This window comes from Corvus hawaiiensis, chromosome 11 (assembly GCF_020740725.1).
Source record: "Corvus hawaiiensis isolate bCorHaw1 chromosome 11, bCorHaw1.pri.cur, whole genome shotgun sequence".
NCBI classification, from domain to species: domain Eukaryota; kingdom Metazoa; phylum Chordata; class Aves; order Passeriformes; family Corvidae; genus Corvus; species Corvus hawaiiensis.
Window position 1 is genome coordinate 15,035,493 of NC_063223.1, and position 18,739 is coordinate 15,054,231.

Here is an 18,739-nt window from a genome sequence, read left to right on the forward strand (position 1 = left end):
GCTGGGGGAGGTGACATAATTGGTGTAAAGGGCTTTCCAGGTCAGAGTTTACTACAATAATCTAAGCTTTTGATAACATGAACTGTCAGAACAGATTTATGACTAAAATCAAGGGGTTTAGGTGGCCTGGTGAAGTTGAGGCTCAGCCTGTTTTGGGTTTTCTTTCTCAGTCAAGCTGAGCTAAACAAAGCTGAGCTTCTGCTGAGGTGACCTAAGTGGACATGGGAGGTATTTCACAAGCCTTCAAACGTTGTTTGTTCAGCTTCCTCATGCAGGGCCCCAGGCTTCCGTGGGACACGTGCAGGGCAGTGCTGACTCAGTGCAGGGATGGATTACCCACCCGATGGTTACTCCAGGCCACCTGGTGGGAATACCCCTGGATACAGTCACAGCAAATGATGGTGCTTAAAATAGAGAAGCTGAAGCAGAGACCTGCAGTGGTTTTATGTCGAAACAGGACATGAGCTAAGCGGGGAACCCACTCCTACAAGCTCCGTGTGCAGCCACAGGGAAGAGTCATTGAGAGTCTCCTTTGGTGGTGACGGGCTCCTCTGATCCAGCCAGTGCCAGGACAAGGCCACAGCTCCAACAGGTCACAGCCCTGCTGAGGGAGGTGGTTTGCAGTGCTGTGATCACTTTGCTGGGCAGGGGCTGAGGCTGCTCCTCTGTCCCAGCACAGTGGAGGAGAACTTGGGCACTCCAGATGGCACAGGGGAGGCAAAGGGGAGAGTGCAGGGCACGGCTGGGCTCCCTGTGCCCACAGAGAGCAGATGTGCCTCAGGCTTCAGAGGAAACCCCAGCAGCTCCCTGGGCACCTCCTTAGGCCCCTGCAAGGCCACGTTTGGGGTGGTTGCAGTGTGGCAAGCCCGAATTAAAAGCCAGCGCCTGCTCTGACCTGCCCCATGAGTTTTGTTTCTTTTCTCAGCCTGCAGACAACTCATCCTGCAAGCTGTGGCAGCTGGCGAGGACCGAGTCACCCCTGCGTCACCCTCCAAGGCTGCTGGCATTTCGGAGCCCAGCTATGCTGGCCCTCAGCCAAAAATTACTCATTCCTAATGCCAGTGTTAGGAGCTGGGCTTCCCACCCGCACAGGGGCACAGCTTTGGTGCTATGAGCAGGATAGACAATGACCACAACAATAACTTATGATTCAGTGGGAAACAAAATGTCTCTAAGTCAGACCAACCACATGATAAAAAAACATTAAAAATAATCAGAATTAGCTGTCCCATGGCCCCAGAAACCAGGCAACGAGACATTTATGTAAACAGTCTTGTTTTCCATAGGAAGGTGGAAGCTCTGGCTGGATTCAGTCCAGTGTGGCTGTGGAAAACTCCAGCTTCTGCCTCACCAAACCGAGAAGCAGCATTGCTCCACTAGGTGAAAGGTTTCCATGTTATTTTCCGCTGCTGGGTGATGGATCTCCAGGGCACGCGGTGAGGCTGTTTGCAATCGTAACAAGTGACAGCATGTTGCCTTGGCGGGGTGAATCATCTTCCCAGGGTGACTTGTCCCCATTATTCCCACTGGTGCAGTGCTGGCCCTGTGGCACGATCTGTGACAATGCCCAGGTCACTGTGGGCATGGGAGAGCGCCGGGGCAGGCGGGTGCCCAGAGCCCACCACGGGAGCTGCTGCTGAGGAAGGCATTGCCATGCCCTGAGCAGTGCCTCTTTAATAACACACAGCTACCACAATTCACCCCCCAGGACAGGGATAAGATCTCGGCTCACCTCGGTTTGCAAACAGCAGCTCTGGGTGAGCACAGGGATAAATAACTCCTCTGGGCACCACCTGGAGCAGCCGCCCTGTCGCTCTTCAGGGGCTTCGTTGCACAGCCTGGGACAAACACAGGAACAATGCTCCTGCCTTTTAAAACATTATAAAGCAAGACCTACTTGCCTAATAACAGCTTTCAATAATACTTTATTAACTCTACTCAAAGTTAATGCATATATTATGCGCATTTTAATTACATCTTTAACTGTTAACAATAGGGGTGTACTTATTGGCACAAAACCTTATTTGGTGGCTGCAATATCTTTATGGCGGATTAACTTCAAAGCCTCATCTTGTTGTCATGCATCAAAGCCTATATTTCAGATTACCTCCTGCTCCTCTACAGCTCAGCTAAGCAGCCTCCTTCAAGAAACTGAAAGCATGATGTGGCTTTTTTCCTTCGACTGCCTTGTAGTGGGCAGGCTGTCATGCTTCAAACCACTAGTTGAACAATACTGACATATTAAATTGAAAAAGAAAACCCTATCAGAGTCCTGGACCAGCAAAGGAGTTGTGCTTTGATGGTAATTAGTTAAGTAGAACACTTACCTTCCAGAATTATACATAAAAATTAAGTATCAAAGATTTGATTCAAAACATTCCGCATATCTTGCACACCAAATACTTTTACCCTGCATTGCACCAAAATGCCAGAGGGTAACACCAAGACAATTACTGCCATTATATTGGCACTGAAACCACTTCCCAAATCACCATATATGGCCTGAAGCCCAGCTATGAACTTCAGCAATACAAAATGGCCCAAGTGTTTTGCTACTTATTAACTTGAAAGTCCGGGAGACGGCGATAAAATACTCTGCCTGATGGTTGTGATAAGGTCACCAAGAGCCCAAAGGTCATTTCATTTGCCCAAAGGAACCTACTTTTATGGTGATGACATCTTTGGGGCTGGCCCTTCCTGGACCTGCCCCTGCCACAGTGGATGTTTACAGAGTGGCAATTTGTGTAGAAATGGTAAAAATTAAGAAAAATGTAACACCTTGAAGCCTGGTATGTGAAAGGGGAGTCCCCTTGTCCAGAAAACAGAGCTGTGGTGGCACCTGAGGAGCACCAGCCTGGGGGTGTTGGTCCCCACACTGCCCCTTACACCCAACACCACCTCTGCCCATGCTGCCCCTGGTTCCCTGGAGCCAATCTCCTCTTTGTGGGAACAGGCTAACGGGGATGTTGAGTGGGGAAGCAGGGACACCCCAATGGGCTGGGGCTCAGGCAAACCAGGCCAGCCTTTACACCCTTTGTTGAAAGGGCACAGCAGCACTGGTGCCAAACCCCTGACCAGCACAGACACCACATCTTTCCTACAGAGAAGAAATGAAGCTTCAGCCAAGCCCCAAGCACCCCCTGGGTGCTCCCCCCTCATGGAGCATCCCGTGAGTCACGCTGCCCTTCAAGCCCAGAATAGGCTTCCTCTGCCAGAGCAGAAAGGGATGTGGGCTGACCCCTCAGTGCCTCCCTCCAGCCCTCCCAGGGAGGCACAGGAAACCTCAGAGATCCTCTCAGTCCAATTCTGCCAACAAAAACAATTCTCTGGGTTCCCTACAGGCAGCCAGGTCTGCAGCCAAAAGGAAGCAGCTGTGCCTGAAGGGAGAGGAGAAACCCCCACATGGCTGCAGAACCCTCACACCCCGCTGCCCCACAGGGCAGGCGTGTGATACAGGGACACATCTCACCCCATCCATCCCACAGCACCTTCTTGGGAGTGGGAAGAAGATGGAGGGCTGAGTTGCTGCTCCAGAGGTAGCGACACACCAGCCACAGCCCCCATGCACCCAGGACCGGCTGTCAGCAAAGCCTCGCCCAAGGGCCCCAGGCAGCACCTTCTCACTGCTCCGAGCTCTTGCCCAAACCGGCTCCTGCATTGCCCTCAGCTGCCTCTTCTCCCCTGGGATCAGGGAGAGGCTGAGGAGGGGCTTTATTAAGGAATGTTCCACAGGTACTGCTCAGCTGGAGAGGGTGTCCCTCACCTGGCATTAGTCCAAGTGGGAACAAGAACCCCAAACTGTGTTGATTTCATCAGCAGCTTCTTGTGCAAGAGCAGAGTAGCCCTGAACTGTCGGTGTTCATGCATCCACATGGAGCATGTTTTATGACCTGATAAGGAGCAAAGAGGACATGCACAGAAAGTGAAGTAAACAGGGAGTAAAGTGGTGCAGAAAGGAACATGAACTCCCTGTGTCACTCCCCACAAGTCGACTGGCTGCAGTTTGTCCTGGTGATAATGCCTGGGGTGGAAGAGAAAGGGGTAACTGACAAGCCAGGAGCCCTGAAGATAAACACAGCACTGACAGCCATGGTTCAGGGACAGAGCCTTCATGGGCACCACAACAAGCACTTGCTCTTTGATGCCAGGGCAGCCAAAACAAGCCTGATTTGGGGGAGAGCTCTGGGTTTTGATGACTCTGACCCTGAGGCTGCAGCTGCTGTCACAAGCGTTTGGCTCAGGCTGTGCTTTTAGAAGGTTAAGCTGTAGATTTACATCCCTCTAAGGCTGTCACTTTCCCTCCCCTCTCTATTAGTTTCTTCCAGAGCCTGTCCTGCCTGGGAACACCTCACTGGAGAGCCAGAGGAGAGGAAGCACCATCTAAGCCCTGTTATTTTGGAGGATCACCTGCCCACTCCCCAAGTAGCTCTGTTGGTTGGCAACACCGAGGTAATGTGGTGACATGTCCCTTGCTGGCAGCCAGCGCTCCAAATTTCTGTAATGCCAAAAGGGATTTGTGTGCCTATTCCAACACCTGCAGCCCATTCCCTGGAGAACTTGCCTCCTCAGCAAGGCCTACATCCCACTGCTTTCAGCTGTGCCATGACTTTGGGAGCCCCTCCCTGTGCTGTGCTTTGCGCTGTCTCCATCTGAGCCTGTTCAGTTGGTTCAGTGTTGGCAGCCATGCCCTGGTGCCTCTGGATCTAGACCTGCTCGGGTAGCAGGGTGCAGGCAGGCTGGATGTTCCCAGAGAAAGGAAGGAGGATGTGAAAGCACCCCATAAGCACAGGGGGAAAAATTCAAGACACTTAAAGATGTCATTTAGCTTGACCTCTTGTTACACGTCCTGCCATTATAACCTGGTTGAGAACCAACAAATGTGTCTCTGGCTGAGGGCTGACATGTGGTAGAGGATTGAGGGAGGGTAGGGGGCTGTTTCCCTGCAAAGGCCACCACTTCCCTGCAAGCCATCCCACCTGCAGCATCCTCACTCAGGTGTTTTAGCCAAACTCCTGTGTCCTCTTCCACTGCACAGCACAAGCCAGACTCACATGCACAAACCAAGACTCCTGTGCTGGGGACATTTGGCCAGGAGATTGACGACAGTGCTGGGACATCATGTATCTTCCCATGGCTGCCTGTCCATTCCAATGGGCTTCTGGTGCCCTCCAGAAATCCCAGTCTTCCCTTCTGCTTCCCAGATCTGAAAGGCCACCCACCCCATCCTCTACCTGGTCTTGACTGCTGGCCTGGAATGGCCCAAGGGAGCCTGGTCCTGGTCCAGCACTGCCCAGAGTGGTCCCAGCTGGTGCCCAGTCATGGCAAGCATCCCACAGCTGGTGTCTCGCTGTGGGGAGGGATGCTGTGTTCTGGCAGAGCGGTTGCTCTGCCAGGATTCAGAGGTTGGCTCAGAAGAGCCTGTTTTCCCCCCAGGCAGAAGTTCAAAGTCTCCATGTTGCTTTGTGCTGGGAGATGGAAGTGAGGGAAAGGAGGAAATGGTGATTCCTGTTCGTGATTGACACAGCTGACTGCTCAGTTTGACCTCCCAACCAGCCACAGGGGGACGGATGCATAAACACACACACTCATACATATTTACAGGCACGCTCACAGCAACGCATTTTGCCCAGATCCATGAAGATGTTGCTCTTCTTCTTACTTTCACTCTTCCATTTCACCCCATCTCTGAGCCTAAAAATCTGCTCCTTCAATGTGAAGTCTTTTGGAGAAACTAAAATAGCCAAACCTGAAGTTGTCGATGTCGTGGTAAAGGTACGTTCGTTTGCCGGGACGAGACAGACACTGAGCTTTCCAAGGGTTTCTTAGATGCAGAATCTTGCACTTTATTTGTCTTTCACAGTTAAATATCAAGTAAAAAAAAAAGAGCGAATTATTTAAAAAACATAATATGCTTAAAGTAAAGGTCAGCCTGTGTTTGAACAGAATGTATGTTGTTATTTTAGCCTTTATGGGAATATAACAGAAACAATATTTGCTGTTTCCTTTGCAAATTGAGTTAGGAAAGGAGGAAAACCTCAATGCACAGTAAAAATAATTTTCACTTTGAATCCACAAAGCTTTGTTTTGTGATATATTATTTACCTTCCTTATGTGCTAGTTATTATCAAATATTCTTGTCTAATTAAACCTATTCTCAGGACACCAAATAGTATCTGTCATATTAGAGTCTGGTAGAAATCTGAAAAGCCCAATTACTAATTTCAGTAAGTAAACCCTCACCATCAGGCTGCCTCTGCAGAAGCTGAAGATAACCTTGCTTCTAAAAAGAACCACCTTTTAGACTTGTAGCTTTGAAAATGCCCTCCAAGATGCCACAGTGAGGGAGGACGTGGGGCTTGGCGTTAGTGCATGCATGGGGTGGCTGTGCATGCAGAATGGCACCAATGAGCAGTGGCACCATAGCTGCATTTATTTTAGTTCCTTTTATTGCTGACTGGCAGAGAAGGGTAGTTTGCTTGGCTTTGCCATTCCCAGACCACTCTTCCTATACAGCCATCATTGTGGGCTACATATACTAACTTACGGGGTAACTTAGATAATTGTGGGTAGGTTTCAGAGGGCAAAAAGGGGCTTTTTTTCCTGACAAAAATCACCCACAAAGGTTAAAGAACAATGAAACTAGGGGCAGGAGGAAGTTCCTGAGAGTGTTTGGCTTTGTGTGATCTGGGCTTTCCCACAGGGAATCCCACCAGTAGCTGTGGGAGCTGAGCCTGCAGTCCCTCTGAGGTGTGCAGTCCACTGGTGTCGGGACCCCATTTTCAGACAGGGCATTTCTTTGGGCTCCAGGGGCTATTTCAGAGGAGTCTGCAACAAACTGAGACCGGTGAATGCTGACCGTGGGGAAGGAGTGGGGCAGGGCAGAGGCAGCACCCCAGCAGTTGTGGTGATGGTGGAATCAGGCTCATAGCAGGGGCTTTTGCTGCTCCTTCCCTTCCACACTTCCTCCTCAGGGTCAGGTGCTGAAGTTTTCCACTAAATCTGAAACCATTCTGCTCCCGGCTTCTCTCTCCCAGCTCCTGCTGGGGCGTGCAGCAGCTCTGAAAGCAGAAGAGCATCGTTCCAGCCCCTGCTCCCCTCCCACGATCCCAGGCTAGGTGCCACTTCTTCCACAAAGGACTTCCTCCATGCCTGTAACCACTTCTTTCTAACCCCTTCCTAATCCTCTAAGACCAGCCATGTGCAAACTTCCTCCTGCTCCTTCCCCTTGCAGATCGTTTCCCGCTGTGACATCATGTTGCTGATGGAAATAAAGGACAGCAAGAACCGTGTTTGTCCTCTCCTGGTGGAGAAGCTCACCAGGTAGGGTGGCCATGGGCAAATGGACAAATATTGGGAAGAGCCTGTGCTCAGCTCAGTGCCACCTTCCTGGGGCAAAATCTTAGGATCTGGGCTCTGTCCCAGTGTCAAGGAAGGACCAGGCTCTGGCAGTCTTGCTGAGGGACAGGAGCAAAGCCAGTTCCAGACCACTGCAGAACACATTTTAGAATGAGTATAACCAAGTTAAATTCAATTTGGTACGGAGAAGTTCCCGAAGGAGAAAAAAAGGAAGGGGAAATGCCCTCAGTGGGCTGGCATCAGGCTGCAGCAGAACAGCCACCTTCCTGCAGGGCTCGGAACTGCTTTAGATTAGGGATTGCCTGCCTGGAATGACAATCCGGAAGAAACAGCAGCGTTCGGCTGGCTGGACATGAGACCCAGCTGAAAGAGAGACAGAGGCTGCAATGAGCAGGGAGAGGGTGGACTGGAGAGCCGGTGATGGAGCAGGGGTCCAGCTCCTGAGAAGGGTTTAGTGTCTGTACCCACCTCCCTCTGAGGTCAGGCAGGCAACACCCAGACCCTTGGGCACACGCAAAATTATCTCCCTCTCAGTCCCCTGTGAGTGCAGAAACAAACTCAGGAACACCACTTTCCTTCCAGCCAGCTGACGGGGCCGAAGGAGGAGTACAGGTGCGTGGCCAGCGAGAGGCTGGGAAGGAACAGCTACAAGGAGCAGTACGTCTTCATCTACAGGTGGGTGAGCCCCCTTTGCCAACAAGCCAGCCCTCCCCCTGCCCTCTGGGGCACAGCCCGTGGAGATGGGCTGGACATGGTGGTGGCTTTGCTCTGAGGGAGCCCGAGAGGCTCTGCAGGTGGCTTGTGCTGTGCCTGGATGTGGGCATCATCCCAGCACAGCCACCAGTGTGGCTGTACTCATCCCAGACTACGGCCTGGGGGCCAAGTCAGAGCACGGAGTCAGTGTTAGACATGGCCCGTTCATTCTGCTGCAGGCAAAATCAGGTATCGGTGAAACAAACTTACCAGTACCCTGACACCCAGCCTGGGGACGAGGATGTCTTCTCCAGAGAGCCCTTCGCCATCTGGTGGCAGTCTCCCAAAACCGGTGAGGTGTTTTAGAAACAAGTCTTTGTCCCCCTGTGAGTCAGCAGGGCAGCGCCGGCTGCACCCGAGCACGTCGAGGGCAGGCTCAAGGGGCTGCATCCAGACCCCACACTGCTTTTCCTTCCGAGAGCAGCATTCTCCCTTCGGGGCCGCTGCCTCTGGGAAAGCCCACAGCCCTGCACATGCCCTGCTGGGAAAGCCTCTGCTGCTGCCGTGGGCAGTGGGTTGGTGGATGCATTCCGTGCTGCTGGCATAGCCTGGGAGCAGTTTCTGTGTGGGTGCTGGGTCAGGGTTTGCCTGCACTGGCACAGCTCAGGCCCAGCTGAGCACCTGGAAGGGGACACTGTGCAACCACAGAGATCACCCTGGTCCGAAGTCACAGCAGAAGCTGTTTCTTCCTCAGAAAAACCCCCTTGCTCACAAGTCAGTCTCTGTTTCCTTGTGACTCATTCTCTGTTTAACCATTACGTTTTTCTTGTTGTTCTGCCTTGTTTTGAAGCTGTCAGTGAGTTTGCTATTATCCCTCTGCACACCACACCAGACACAGCAGTGCGGGAGATTGATGAGCTCTATGATGTGTACTTGGATGTCAAACAGCGCTGGAAAACCGAGGTTGGTTGCCACATCTGTGTCACTAACAGGGCTTTGGTACCGAGGCACTGGCCAAGTTATTTGCTATTCGGAGCTGAAAACCTTAAACCCATTGATAATGAGCCCCAGGGTTTGAGTATCTCTTTGGTGTATTTTCATTGAGTTCTCCACATTTTATACAGTAAACCTGATCACCTAATAAAACTATTATCAGCATGCCCTGGTGTGCCCAGCAGAAAGGAAAAGCCCCACTGCATCCATGTACCATAGTAATCCTCCTTGGTCTTCTTTAGAAAATCTGTCCTCATGATTACATTTGGAAACTCTCCTACCTTCCAGAACTTCATCTTCATGGGGGACTTCAATGCTGGGTGTAGCTATGTTCCCCAAAAGCAGTGGAAGAACATCCGTTTGAGGACTTACTCCGAATTCCTCTGGCTAATTGGTGACAAAAATGACACAACGGTGAAGAACAGCACAAGATGCGCATACGACAGGTAAAGGGCTCACTGCCAAACCACCCACTGGTTATGACTGTCTGAGAGAAAAATTGTATCAAAAGGTGCCAGTGACCAACAGAGAAAACAAATGTACGAGGCCATCAAAGATAAAACAGTGCCCAGGGAAAACGTGATCCAAATGCTTCTAGTCAGGAGCACAAAGCCCTTTGCAGAGCAGCCTGGGCAGGATTTACACAGAACCAGCCACTGCTGCGGCTCAAGTGGGGACGGATGACAGGACAGCCAGCAGCACTTCTCATCTGCAGAGAGCCCTGCAGACACCTGGCAGGAGGTGCTGCTGCCTTCTCCATGCCAGCTTTGCACCATGGCTTTTGCTCTTACATTTGTAATTTGGATTGACAGATGCACAGCAAGGTTCTGCTCAGGGAGGGGACACCTCACCTTACCCTGGACATGTGGCAAGTCCTGCTGCCACTGCAGTTCCCTCGGCAGGGACAAGAATACATCAGCTATCAGAGCCCAGAGTCCTCTTGAAGAACAAGTTTCTGGGTCTGAGCAGGACTTCACTGATACTCCAGTCATTGTTGTCCTGTGATTTTTGTATCCAGAGCCGGGCTTTGAAATTTGCAGCATTGTTGGGTGGGTTTAGACAGAAGTCATTTAATGTTGGTTCCAAGGCCAGTGCACACCAAGATATTTATGTGCCTTGCTGCCAAGGAGGCACCTAAAGGAGCTGACATCCCGGGGGGGCAGCCCATGGGTAACAACAAACCACACGTAGCTGTGACTTCATCAGAGCTACCTCTCTGGTCACCAGCTCAGTGCAGAGTGGCTGCCACAGGTCAGGCACCCCATCACAGCACCGCTTTCCCTTGCTCCTTGCAGGATTGTGGTCAGTGGACAGAAGCTCATCCAGGCTGTGGTGCCACACTCTGCCAATATCTTTGATTTCCTGGAGGAGTTTCAGATGACTGAGGAGCAGGTAGGCACAGCACAGCCTCTCCAGCAGCAGGGAAGGGCTCTCATGGGAGCACAGAGCCAGCAGTGTCCAGGCAGTGCTGAACACAGACCTGGCTGTAAAACCAGGTCACTGGTGATCATCCCTCCCAAAATGATGCAATGCTCACGTGCCACCTCCCCACACCCAAGCACTGCACATCCACTTTCCACCCAGGCAGGGCTTGGAGAGAGTACAGGTGACTCCCAACCCTCTGTGCCGTTGTCTTGCAGGCGCTGGGGGTGAGTGACCATTTCCCAGTAGAATTTGAGTTAAAAGCAAAAAGTGGCTTCTTCAACTGGCTGAGATCGAAGTTTTCAAAGAAGAGGAGACCAAAGAAGAGCCGCCGATCAAGATCATGAATGTGCTGAGTCCTTGTACAGGGCATGGAAATACACAGATGCCAACAGATCTCGTAGAAGACCGGTGCAGATAAACTCATAGCAAGTGCAATATTTAGTGGGGAAAAAACCCCAAATATCTTGTTAGATATATATTTCAAATATTTTGAGCGAGAAGGCAAATTAAACCTTCAGGATGCTTTTTCTTCATTGTGTACAAAAATAAATCAGCTAGAAGCAGCACACTGTACTGATCACAAATGTAAGGAGCTACTGCAGGGCTAAAATACTTCTGTGTACTTTACCTGAACACCTGAAGGGCAGGGAGCCATGTTCCCATGGGCTCTGGAGCCCTGCCATTCCTCTGCAGGGGCAGAAGGATTAAAAGGACCTTTTTGCATCGTATGTATGTCTGTGTGTGTGTGTTTATGCTTCAGAGCTGCAACCAGCGGGACATGAGTCTGTACCTGGTGGTTTGCAATGTAGAATGTTGCTGAATTTAGAGTATTTCTCAGTGAGGGGTTTAAATTGCTCTCAGCATCCAGGGATTGGGGAAAGACAGAAAGAAAAGACAGAGAGACAGGCAGTGAGAGCCCCTTTTCTGCACTGCCCCAGCTCAGGGCAGCAGGAAGCTGGTGGTTCTCACCCCTGCCCACCTGCAAACCTCAGGTGAGAAGTCCTAGGAATCCCAGGTGACACTGCTGCCAACAGAGTGTCATAAAATTCACATTAAAATCTGATTTCAGCATCCTGACATGGAAGTGAACTGCATCCCTCCCTCCAAAAAAAAAAAATCTCCATGGCAGCTCACAGTCCTCTGATGAACCAGACTTTAATGACGACTATTTAATGTAATGGTGCAGCAATCTTTTTTCCTAGCTCAGCCCACAGGCTGTATTTAGTGCAAACCAAACCCTTCACACAGATGGCATCTGGGGAGTGGGAATAATCCAACTGTTAGTAGAGACAAATATTCATCTCCCTTCATCAATGCACCCCAGGTTGCCTGCTGAAGGGGCAGGGAGGGCAGGCAAGTGAGAGAGGCTTTGTGGGGAGGAAAACAGTTTGGCCTTTGTGAAACCCACTCTTCAGGGAGAAGAATTTGAGGAAAGAAACTAAATCAAGAGAAAATTATCCCCGGGGGGTGTGTGCAAGGCAGACAACAAATCCTCCAACTTTCAGTAGCAATTAGACTTGAAATGATCCAGCATTTCATATGCTCCCTCACTTATACTGCTGTCAATGCACAGGAAAAAGCCTGATTTAGAACAAATATTTACATTGGGATTTTTATAGAGATGCCACCGTCTGGCTGACATCAGTGATGGTTCATGTGAAGGCTGAAATCAGTCTGGGTCTCTGCACTCACATCTTGCTCCTATGTAAGCACCTTCTGTCTCCTGGCTTTCAGAAAGGAGCAGTACACAAAGAAAGAAATCACCCTCCAGAAAAGCAATAATGGACACATTCAGTCATGAAAGAGATGTAATTACAGCTAAGTTTTACTGAAAATATTTGTCCTTATTTGCAGTATTGGGTATAGCCCTTTATCCAGCACTTGAAGATAAGAGATGTGGGCAAAGGAGTGATGTCAGTGGCTGTGGATCCAGAGCAGCATGCTGGGTTTGGCTGGGATGGAGTGAATTTTCTTCACAGTAGTTGCATGGAGCTGTGTCTTGGATTGTGCTGAAAACCGTGTTGATAACACAAGGTTGTTTTTGTTACTGCTGAGCAGTGCTTACACTGAATCAAGGCATTTTCTGCCTCTCACCCCACCAGCGAGTTGGCTGGGGATGCACAAGAAATTGGGAGGGGATACAGCCATGACAGCTGATTCCCACTGACCCAAGGGATATCCCATACCAAATGGAGTCCTGCTCAGCACTCAAAGCTTGGGGAAGAAGAAGGGTTCATCTTGCAGAGATGCTGAGCACCTGACCAACAGAGACACATCGTAATGCAAAATGATGCTCCTCCAGGGAGAGCTGGGACACTGTTTTGTGGGATTCACAGCAGAGAGACAGCATCTGCACTCAGACTGTATGTTTGATAGGGGCTGGGAGGTGTCCCAAACTCCTACTGTCAGCACAGTCCATCTCTGTAGATATTCATTAGACAATATTATAATTACATCCTAAAATATTTAACAGTTCATGTCATCTCTAGATTTTCCCCACTGGGGATAATTACCCAGCTGCCCCAACTGCAAAGGGGTTTTTAAGTTGTTCCAGTCTGCAGGAGTCTCAATATATTTTGCAGCCAGAACAAAGTTTCTCTTTCTGATGAATAAGGCTTCTTGAGCTTTATTTATGATCAAACAGAAGTTTTTCACTGGGAATCCAAAATTCCTGGAGAGACTTTGTCTCATGCAAGCCAGGTCTCAGATCATGGCTGAGAGAGAAACAAAGAGGCTCTTCAGAAGCTGAAAACTCTGTTTCCTCCCCAGCAGCCCTGTTCAGGCGAGAACACAGAGCAGAGAGGGTTCAGCTGAACAAAAAGTGCTAAGACCCCCAATCCCTCAGGTTGGGGTCCTTGGGAAGCCCTTGTACAGTGCATGGTACTGGGCATCCTCGCTTCCCGCAGACCCGAGGTCTCCACTGCCCCACAGACAGACCCCTCCCCAGCCCACAGAAGGTCTCTCTGCCCCTCACCCCACAGAAACCCACACGAGGAAGGTTTTTACTGCCCTGGGAGTGTGAGTCCCTTGGCAGGGAAACCCCCAGGAACCCACAGCAGCAGCCCAAAGCAGGACTGCCTCTTCTCTGCAGCCTCTATCATCTCCCCTGGATAGGTTTGTCCTTTCGCACCTTCACCCGAAGAGGGCTCATGTCCTCTTCCTGGCCTTGGCACTGCTCCCCACTAACCCACAGCCCAGACACCTCTCTGCCTGCCCCACAGGGTGAGAGACCCTTTGGCCCAGGGCAAGGCTCTGCCTACCTCCTTTTGCCTCTTTTGAGCTACTGGCAGCAATGAGGACACAGGAGAGCTGGTACAAAATCCCACAGGGACCCACCTGGCTTCTTCTTTCAGGGTCTGTACCGAATATCCAATCTAAACCTCCCCTGGTGCAACTTGAGTCTGTTTCCTCATCCTGTCACTTGTTACTTGGGAGAAAAGACCAACCCCCACCTGGCTACACCCTCCTGTCAGGTCTTGTAGAGTGATAAGGTCCCCCCTGAGCCTCCTTTTCTCGAGGCTAAACAACCCCTGCCTCAGCTACTCCTCACAAAACGTGGGCCCCAGACCAGATGTACACATGTACAGATGTTTGGCCACATAGAGATGTGCAGCAAACAACAGAGCTGCAGCCCCCAGAAGGGCTGTGTTGTGCTGTCACACAGCAGGCCCGGTAGCACTGATAGCAAAATCAAAGGCAGAAAAATCAAAGAGCCACCCAGTGTGATACCAGCAGCCGGTCCAAGCCTGGCTGTTTCATGGCTCCCTCAGCCTCTGGAGGGGTTGTGGGAAGAACTCGTGCCCCGGGCTGGAGTTGGCCGCTCACTGACCAAGCATGTGCCACGGAAAAGGAGCACGAGTGGAGCAGAGGCTTCCTGGGCGGTGCTCCTGTGGCACTCTCGGGGAGCTTCTGTCAGCAGCCCAGAGCTCAGCGGTCCCTGCGGGGGCTTTTCTCTGCCAAGCAAGCCTGGAGATGGAGCGCAGGAGGTGAGGGCAGCAGTCATCTTTCTCCTGCCTCTAGTCAAAAGATCCACAGTTTTAGAAATCGCTTTTCCCCCTCCATCTGTGGATCGTTAAGAGCACCTGCAAGCTCCATCAGCCCCTTGCCAGGAGCAACGCGGTTTTCCCTCCTGCCCTGCGCAGCCAGGCACACATGAACTATTATTAGGGCCCCCTCTGGTGGCATCGCTGTAAGTCCCGGCTGTCTGGGGGATTCCCGTGGAATTCACACCCAGACCCCTCAGCACGGCCAGCAGACCCAGCCGCGGCAAGGAATGGGAATGTCACTCTCCTCAGCTGAGAGCTCATGGATCTGCATGACCCCGTGTTCTCCACGCAGACCTCTTCACTCACTGCAGACAGCCCCTGGCTGACCCCAAGGAGTCCCTGGGCCCCCTGTGTTTCTAAATGGGTTTTGCAATAAAGGGGGAGCACATTGCTGGCTCCAGGCCTGGTTATTCATGGCCCACAGTTGTTTACCTGGGAAACGCGCTGTGATGACTCTCACGAGGTGGCAGCAGCTCCCAGGATCAGGTGCTGGCAGGTTACAGGGCACATCTGCCCCCGGGACCCCTTGGTGTCCCTGCCATCCCTGCACCAGGAGCACCAGGGCAGCTGGCTTGGTCCAGCAGCGACCACAGCCTTTCCTGGCTGTCCAGCCCCTTGGGATGTCTTCTAGTGACTGTGTTTCTGCTCTTTGGTAGTTTGTACCTGGTTTGGGGGAAGATGTGAGGCCGTTCTGGCACCAGTGCCATCATCCCCTCTGTCACAGATGTCACTGACCCCTTCCCTAGTGCCAGGGGAAACTGCAATTTGGATCAGAGGCTCTTTGTGCAATCACAGAATCACAGAATATCCTGAGTTGAAAGGGACCCACAAAAATCATCAAATCCAACTCCTGGCCCTGCCCACAACAACCCCAAAATTCACATCACATGCCTGAGAGCATTGTCCAAAGCATTTATGAACTCTGGCAGGCTTGGGGCCATGACCACTTCCCTGGGGATCCTGTTCCTGGGCTCAACCACCCTCTGGGTGAAAAACGTTTTCCTAACAGCCAACCTAAACCTCCCTGAGCTGGGCTTAGCCCATGTTCTTCTTCATCATCCTGAGGGTTCAGGGACACAACCTCTGCACTCTCACCTGGTATAAAACCACAAGCACCCTTTCTCTGCAGGCTGGTTTTCCAGCCAGTGTGAAAAACAAGGTTAAATGCTTTGTGTACCATTTTAAATATAGAGTCTCAGCTGTCAGTGTTTGCAGGGGCAATTTTCTGGTAGAGAGAAGACAGATTTATAGGAATTAATTTCCATATTGGCAAAGTAACCAAAAACCTCCCCTGAAAAGCTCTGCAAATGCTGGCATTGAGACATGAAGGCTTTCTGTGCCTCTCTGCTGGGAGGAGAGCCTGACCCCAGCCATTTTTGGGGAAGCCAGATGCAAAATCCCATCCCCCAAACAAAACACCCTAGCTGGACATCACTGTCAGAAGGAAATACCCTCCCCAGGAAGGCTAGCTCCTCCATGGGGCCCAAAGGACTCGGGCTTCCAGCTCAGCAGGGATGTAAATATTTGCAGTACCAAGGTCCTGCAGAAAGGCAGCTCAGCACAGGAAAGAGCTGTCAAACATACCTCTAGGTCCTCCTAAATAATATTTTCCCATTAATTTTTTTTAAAAAAATCATATATACTAGCTTTTCATTCATGGCATTTAAAGAATGTGCTTTAAATCTCAGTCAAATTAACAGCGACAGGAGCTATAAATCCAACCTGATTTAGTGACGATATTTTTTCTAAGCATGCAATATAAATTCACAACTATGAAAATTAACCCTGAAAGTCTGAGAAATTCTGAAAAGCCATTTAAAAGCCTTTTCCCAGGAGGCCCTGGGGAAACAGCCCCACACAAGAGGGGAGCCTGGCAGCAGGGCTGTTTTGATAACCTTCAGTGAAAGGGACCTGAGAATATTAACCATTACTGGAGGCTGGGGAGGAAAAAAATGCTGCAGCCCTCCCTGCTGCTTTTCCAGCTCAGATGGAGCTGTGAAGATGTGGCACCTGGGATGGGGATGGGAATATCTCTAAGTTACTGTAACACCAGGAAAAAAAATTACTTTAAAAAATAAACATTTTTTAGAGGAGTTTGGGAGTTTGATGCTGAAAGGTTCAGGTACCAGCTGGGTTTGGGAACAGGGCTGGGTGCTCCAGTGCATGATCTGCACCGCTGCTGTCAGCAGCAAAATTCCAAACACTCCTTTCTGCTGCTCTGGATGTGGACAGATGTAATAAATAAGGAAGAAAAATAAGAAGATCCTCCAAGCCAGCACAAAGCACAGATAAGCACCTGGGGCTGCTGCCAGCACCTTTGCAAGGCCCCATTCCTTGGGTGCCAGAGCTGTCCCTGACCTGGCAGAGGACAAACTGGGCAACCAGTTTCATTTGGCTCATGGGAGAGCATGGCACAGCCAGCTGTCGTAATAACAAATGGTTTGGAAAGAGTCTTTCCTCAAACAAATAAAAAACACTGTGTAAAAAAGCATTGTGCCATTCCCTGAATTAAGTTTCATGCAACTCCATCCCAGTTTCTGTCAAGTGATGTCTGTTTATATGTAACCACCTTGGATAGGCTTTTATATGTGATTTATACAGTTTGTTCCCTTTTTTCCAGTTGAAAAAGGTGCATTGTCCGCACTGCAAGTACATTTCAATTTGGAGTAAAAAAAGAAAAAAAGGAAAAAAATCAAGTAAGTTTAAAACAAGTAAATGCAGAAGTTAAAATGAGTAGAGAAAAAAAAAGCAGCTTCTGGATTAGAAATTTCACAATCTCACTTTCAATGGACAATTAGAGGAAAAAGTAATTAAAGGGTTTGCATCATCTGACCAAACCCAGAGCCCTGCTAAGCAACAGCCCCAGCACCCACATTGTCAATGCACCTGGCAGACATCAGAGCAGGTCAGGGCTTTTTAGGGGTGAAGGGAGATCCAGCTTGGACACACGAAGTGCTCTGCAAGGCCCAGGCCTCAAGACTGACCACTGCAGCAACATGGACAAAAAAATTAAGTATACTGGATCACCTTTACATATACACATACACATATACATACATATATAGATAATGATTCAAGGATTAATTATGTAAAGATTTAATGTAAAGATTAATTGTGTAAAGATTAAATAATTTGAATTATTAAAATAAATAGTGTATTTAAAATAATTTAAATTATTTCAAATATTTTAAACAGTTAAAGTTATTAAAATAATTTAAATGTATATATTTAGTTTATTATAGATACTCACAGCTGCACAAGGCAAAATGCAATTCTCAGTTTTGAGCAACACCCCAGTATATGAGGTATTGGCCATGCTTGGCTGCAGAGATGTCCATCAGAAACACAGAGCCAAGGCCATGGACAGCCGGAGGGGGCTGAAGAGGGAACTCCAACAGCTCCCCAAACCAAAGGAGATGGCCAGTGGGCAACCAGTGCAGGTGAGACCCCAAGGTATGGCAGGAATAAGCACAGCCCAGGGTCAGGGAAGGCTACAGGGCAGACTTGAGCTGCAGGGTGAGAAGGACAGGCTGACTGTATGGGTTGTGAGGAGCTCCAGGACATCATCTCCAAAGACCCCTTCTCTTTGCCCATGGAGATGTACAAATGCATCCCACCAACACCATGCAGGGGGATGGAATGCTCTGGAGTTACCCTCCCATGGCAACTGCTGTGCTGCAGGGACTTACCTTCCACCACCCACCAAAATACCCAGTGAACCTCTCAGATGTGCCATGGGTCCCAGCCTGTGCTCCTGGGTGGCAGTGCCCTGCCCTGGGTCACTGGCCAGCAGCAGGCAGGGCTCCAGCTGGCTACCAGGGCACTGCCACATCTGGTGCAGTGCTTGCAAGACAGCTTGGGCCAGCTGCAGAGGGATGGAGGAGTTCCCAGTGGCACTGAGGGAGTAAGTGGCTAAATCCTACTGCTAACCACCATCAAGGAGAGAGACTACAAACAAAGAAAAAGAACAAGTTCAGCCAAATTGGTAGAAAGGCACTTCCACACCTGGAGGCAAAAACCTGATGCCAGTCCTCTTTCTATGCTGAATAAAGTGCATCTTGTACTACTGCAAGTCTACCCAGCAGGAGGCACTGGGACACCAGTAACCGAGATGACATACCAGTCCCACTGCACTTTCACAAAGGTTTCTAAGTGCCAAAAGCAGGGCAGAATGTCCCCCAAAGCACTGATCTGTGCCCAAAACAAAGTCAGTCCTCAGCTGGCAG

At 50.1% G+C, this 18,739-nt stretch overlaps 1 protein-coding gene across 1 annotated transcript; it reads left to right on the top strand.

Moving 5' to 3' along the window:
* The first annotated feature begins 5,565 nt into the window (after positions 1-5,565).
* On the top strand, positions 5,566-11,195 carry DNASE1L3 (deoxyribonuclease 1 like 3). The gene is made up of 8 exons (XM_048316210.1): positions 5,566-5,772; positions 7,232-7,320; positions 7,939-8,031; positions 8,289-8,401; positions 8,900-9,012; positions 9,331-9,488; positions 10,338-10,434; positions 10,683-11,195. The coding sequence occupies exons 1-8, from the start codon at positions 5,635-5,637 to the stop codon at positions 10,809-10,811; spliced, it is 930 nt and encodes a 309-aa protein (XP_048172167.1). The 5' UTR covers positions 5,566-5,634; the 3' UTR covers positions 10,812-11,195.
* Positions 11,196-18,739: the final 7,544 nt, after the last annotated feature.